Raw genomic sequence first — 6,000 nt, 5'->3', positions numbered from 1 at the left:
TTTCATCAAGGAAATGCCACTAGACAAAACAGAGAAACCCAAAGCAATAATAGTGGATAATGTTAAAATTCCATTTTTACTTAGAAACAAGTCATTCAGATTAAACATTAACAAATATACTTCAGAATTAATGACACATAGATCAAATGGGTTTAACTGACATTAACAGATTTCATCCACTAGAATTCACACTCAGTAGCTCTTGGAACTTTCCTCAACTGAATCACATATTAAGAATTAAAGTAACTTCACATACAAGAAAATTGAAATAATTTTCTGTCATTAGACCATTAGAGAATAAAACTAGCTATCAATGAGAAACTTTGAAACTATGACCTTTGTTAGGTGTATCTAATTGATCAGTTCTACTGTATTTATTGTTGGAAATTTAATTCTTTATTGGAAACATCATCTTTGTAGATGTCTAAAATTATGCATAACATGGTAAAAGTGAAGGCTTATACTAATGCTCAATATGAACTACAACATACAGCAAGAATGCAAATAAGACAAAGTCTGTATAATGAAACTACAGTTATTGACACAATCTGACAAGTTGATAACCAGGAAAAAATTACTATAATGAAAATCTAGTGTACAATTTGGGTTAAATATTATTGGTTTAAGGATTTTGTTTAAGTAATGAGAACGTTCAAATTTATTGGGAATTCTCACTAAGGGCATGCATTCTACAGAAATATTTCAAATATGAAGCAGAATGAGATGAGCTTACTATCCTTTATCTATCAATCTTGTTCTTCTGACTCTCTATAATTTGTTATGAAGCTACACACTATAGCCTTTGCCATATTCTTTGTTGAAATGGTAGGCTAATTTATTATAAGCATAAAAATTAACTGATATATTTAAGTTTATAGAATAGAGACAGAAAAACAACACAAAGGACTCAAATTTTAAGTAACTTTTTCTTTATTTTGACATACAAGTATACTTTTTATTAGAATTATAGATTTTCAATATTATTCATTTTCAATATTAAATATGTAATTTAAATATATTAAGTATAATGAATCAAACAAAAGTTCTGTAAATTAAACTTTTCATAAAATTACTAATTTATTTTTCTACATATTTGATGGTTATTCTTTCTAAAAATAATCTGTGCTTCTTAACATACTGTTTCTCTGGAATTATGATTGATTTCTCTCTTGGAGTTAGTGCCTCAATATTCCATGAGAGGGCACTCAAGTTCTGTTGCAGACAGGATACAAATTAGGTCATGATTCAATGTGCACAATGAAACAATGTCTACTGTAACAAAAATCACTGACACTTTCATCTTCTAATACTTGTAACATCGCAGAAATGTTTATTTTTATTAACAAAGGAAATCATTAATCTTCTCAAAACTCTTTGGTCTCCTATAGTATTTCTTGATTTGTATGATCTATTCGAGCTTGTAAATTCCCTACATCCATCAAGTTCTGTTTATACTTTGTGTACTCCTAGGAATCAGCATAGCATTAGTCAAAATGTAATCTAGGTTAATTTAAAAAATGTTTTTTAACAGACTTATTTAGAATTAATAGTGTACCTGTAGTGTATAATAAGGGAAATTGGTTAGGCCCCTTAAAAATGGCAAAAGAAGAAATGGGACACGCTGACTAGTTAATGGTCACATTAAAGTTTAGAGTTTATATCTCAGCTAAGAGAAAGTAATGCAATAGTTAGAAACAAGATAAAAACTGCATATTGGTAAGTTCCTTGTGGTTGCAATGAGTAAGATTTCCCTACTCAGAACTTCCCAAACCTCAGATCTTCTCTTTCATTTTCTTGTTCTATTCTCTTTTTTTCTTCTTGCCTGTCTTACAAAATTTTCGAAAAGAGAAGAAGCAACATTTTACAACCAACAATATAGCAGCTGAGGCACAGGCCAGCAGAAACCCAATCACATCCAGGGAGTGGTACTGGAACCAGGTGAGATCGTGGGCTGCAACCCGAAGGTGTTTGGCTCCTTTGTGGCGCATGACAAACTCGATCCAGAAGACAGCTCGATCCAGAGGCTTCACTGGCTGATCATGGTGAATTCTTGATAACCTCATTGCATTCTCTTTATAACTAGAAGGCAAGTGGTCCTAAGTTAATTTTTATTTTTATTGGAGGTAAATACATGAGAGATTGTATGTATGACACAAGCCAATGGCTATGGATATGTTCAGAAAAGAGTTTTAATGTCTTCATAAACTTTGCCATTGATTTTAAGTGGTAAAGAGGGAAGAGGTGTGGTTCAAAAAACAGAATGTTCAAGTGTGAATGTTAGACCAGTTTCCTATGAAGGAATTAGAATATTTGATAAACTATGTTACCCAAGAATGCTCCAAAACACAAAGCGTGAATAACTCAGTACTATGGGATAATGTCATATGAAACACCAATATTCACAGTTACAAATATATGACTAGCTCATATGACAGATATAGTGATCTGTTTTTCACCATCAGTAAGGCATTGAACAGTTCTCAGAACTTTGCATAGGGATACTCATTTGAACACAGTGATACATCTGCCACTGTAGGCAATTTCAGAATTGAATGGAAAGACTAGAATGATTTAAGATTTAGCATATCGAACTATTTATATGGCTTTGGTTTGTTAAGATAAATACAAAATATTGACCTAGAATTAGATCCTTGTAACCAAGTTGGCACCAAAATAGAATGTGGAGTTAAGTTCAGTTTTAATAATTTTCTATGCCACAGTGTATAGATTTCTTATGTTAGTTTATATTACTAAATCTGTGTGTGTTTTGTATCCCGAGTAAAGGCTCTAGGACATGAGTGAATGTAAATGGTTTGTGACAACATGTCTTGGTACAAACAGGATCTCCATGCACATGAGGATTGGGAAAAGGGAATGAGGTCAACATTGCCTTTGGATCATTTGGTTCAGCTGCAAGGAATGATTTCCATCTATTCTTTGAGCATAGTGAAATGAAGCCATTCTATTTTTCACTTGTATTGAGCTATAGGGAAGGTCAGTACAGGGATTTCACACAAACTCTATTAGGCAAATCTATTAATCCTAAATGCCTTTTGTTGCTAATCAATTTTTTTCTTAAAGATTTCCTACAGCTATAGAGACTTTAAATTTGAAATCTAGATATAACTGATAAATCTGCTAATTTAAGTAAAACTAAAAATAGAGTATGTGTGTTTTTCATGAAGTATGATAAATAAGAGCCATATTTATATATGTATTATTTCATGTTGGTGTACTACTTGTTTGTAAATGTGCTAAAATACTGACTAATTATAATTACTATGATTTACATATTAAAATTAACATTTTTGTGTTTCTTAGATTTTTTAGTAAATAACAGTGGAACACAACTATATCTATATCTATATTTATATCTATCTATGTACATATATATGTATTTAAAAACACACAGGTAGTCAAATAATCTGAGTTAGTATTTAGGGTTAGAATTAATGTGAAGTTACAGTAAATTAAATAATTTTACATAAAGATTTTAAATAGATTTTATGTTTCTGTCTTGTGTCAAATGTGTTTGCAATCAGTAATAAAATTCATGAAATTCACCCATAAAATAATACAAGCCAATATAACATTTAATAAGCATACTGTGTTAAGTATATATTTTATACTGTATGTATTATATATTATCTAAGCCAATAAAAATAGAAGAAAAAATTCAAAAGAATTATTGAAGCTCCAAAACCTTCTACCCAGATATACAAATGTGATTTCTATAATATTTTGAAATTATTATCTAGTAAATTCACCAATAACTGTTACATAAAAGCATTTACAAGCCTCAGCATTAATATTTCTCTTCTAATGGTTAATATTGGGTATGGTATCACTTCCATTTTGTATTTGCTCAATGTATGATAACATTTAAGAATGTATTACATATGAAATAGGAATTTATCCAGGAAAACTATAAACAATTTTATATTATTTTTGATTTCAAGGAATCAGTTGAGAAGTTGGAAAATGAAATCGTTTATATATATTTTTTTAATTGTAGATAAACCAGTTACACAAGTATTGAAACATTGGGAATTTTCTAGTATGATGGACAAGTTAGGGAGTGACAGGTGAGCCCTGGAAAAGCAGCAGGACTTACGAAGGATCATTGATGACTGTCCTCAGGGCCCTGAGCAAGTCTGCACTGGTCATGGTGTTCATGTTCACCTCCACAGCTGCTCCTTTGGCCTTCATGTGAGCGATGTTGTCAGGTTGGTCAGCAAACATGGGGACTCCTACCATTGGGATCCCGTGATAAATGGCTTCATAGATCCCATTAGTTCCACCATGAGTGATGAAGGCTTTGGTCTTGGGGTGCCCTGGTTTGAGGAGATAGAGTGAGAAATGAGAAGTGGGTTCAGATTTCAAGTTCAGAGTTTCAAAGACAGATGGAATGAAAGCTACAATGTCAGTCATTGCACAACACTGTTTTCTTCAACAGTTGAATACCTGAGACATTGCTAAACCAGAAAAATGAAATCCAAGAAATAGTAGGGATCCATATCTTTCATTTTCTGAGAAGGTAACATGTATGATGAGACTCTTAACAGAAGATGCTCTTTTGTGACTCAGGGGAACCATAAAACTAATGGCCTAATATATGATTGTGCTTACTTTAAAACTGGAATTCAAATGTGAACTACTTAAATATTTTTCAATTTGTTTTGAAATGGTCACTTAACATGTCTTCTGACCAACTGGAAAACTATTCTTTTCCCCCAGTCTTACCCAAAAGATCATTCTGGGGTATCCAATCAAAGAGCCGAGTATTGGATCCTAAAGATGTTGGTATCTTTCCCTTGTATCTCCATAGAACCTGTGGAAGACAATGTCAAAATTTGGAGAATCAATTCACATTGAAGGAATATTAAGTCCTAGAACATTTAATGATTACACCTTTATTCTATACCAAATACACTTTGATAATAAATCTCAGAAATATGGCTATATTTTTGAACATGTCTTCTCTTACACTGTATCATTCCTCAGATTTGGACTATGGACCTGAAATACTTATTTAATATAATAAGTATTAAAATATAATAAGTATTAATAAAATAATACTTATTTTCTTATTTAAGCTAGGAAATAGAAATCACTACAAAAGCACACATTCCTACAGTTTTGCTGTGGTTTAGCAAGCAAATGATCAAATGTGCATACTACACAATTTATGTTACATTTTTCCTTCTTAAATTCAATGTCACACAAGCCAGGCGCCAGTAACTCATGCCTGTAATCCTAGCTAACTCAGGAGGCTGAGATCTGAGGATCACAGTTCAAAGCCAGGCCAGGCAGGAAACTCCATGAAATTCTTATCTCCAATAAACCATTCAGAAAACTGGAAGTGGCACTGTGGCTCAAGTGGTAGAGCTCCAGCCTTGAGCTGAAGAGCTGAGGGACAGCGCCCAGGCCCAGAGTTCAAGCCCCACGCCCAACAAAAATAAATAAATAAATAAATTCCATGTCATATATATCTAGTGTATAACGAATGTTGACATAATACTTGCAAAGACTACCATTAGCTGTAGTTTTATTCCAATCAGTAAAAATTTGCTCTGATTCCAGGTTCAGAAGATCACTGACCTTCTGTGGAATCTGGGCGAGAGCTGAAGCAATAAGATCGGCCTTTTCATCTGTGAGGTTTTTCACCATTGACCCCAGTGAAAACACCACCACACCATCTTCTCCTGAGCTCTGGACGAATTCTTCCATTTCCTGCAGACATAACAATGCTTTAAATAAAAAGAAGAGGAAAATGTTGGAAGTGTGGAAGTGGTACTGTGGCTCAGTGGTAGAGCACTCGCCTTGAGCTGAAGAGCTGAGAGATTGTGCCCCAGCCCAGAGTTCAAGTCCTACGACTGATGAGAGAGACAGACAGAGAGAGAGAGAGAGAGAGAGAGAGAGAGAGAGAGAGAGAGAGAGAGAGAGAGAGAGAGAGAGAGAGAGAGAGAGAGAGAGAGAGAGAGGGAAAAGTTCACCTAC

At 33.4% G+C, this 6,000-nt stretch overlaps 1 protein-coding gene across 4 annotated transcripts in view; it reads right to left on the bottom strand.

The window, feature by feature from the left end:
* Positions 1-1,799: 1,799 nt before the first annotated feature.
* The window catches only part of LOC138820967 (UDP-glucuronosyltransferase 2A1), a 28,007-nt gene continuing 23,806 nt past the window's right edge, over positions 1,800-6,000 (bottom strand). For 2 of the 4 annotated variants that reach the window (XM_070012973.1, XM_070012971.1), the window contains 4 exons: positions 5,602-5,733; positions 4,744-4,831; positions 4,115-4,334; positions 1,800-2,079 (listed from right to left, as the gene is read on the bottom strand). In XM_070012973.1, the coding sequence (XP_069869074.1) occupies positions 1,800-2,079; positions 4,115-4,334; positions 4,744-4,831; positions 5,602-5,733 (720 nt within the window). The remainder of the gene's footprint in view (positions 2,080-4,114; positions 4,335-4,743; positions 4,832-5,601; positions 5,734-6,000) is intronic. The other 2 variants (XM_070012974.1, XM_070012972.1) reach the window with 1 other exon arrangement.

This window comes from Dipodomys merriami, unplaced genomic scaffold (genome assembly GCF_024711535.1).
Source record: "Dipodomys merriami isolate MVZ:Mamm:240054 unplaced genomic scaffold, mDipMer1.0.p SCAF_9, whole genome shotgun sequence".
In the NCBI taxonomy this organism is placed as follows: Eukaryota; Metazoa; Chordata; class Mammalia; order Rodentia; family Heteromyidae; genus Dipodomys; species Dipodomys merriami.
Note: the sequence above shows the minus strand (reverse complement) of the source record. Positions and strands in the feature narration are given on the sequence as shown.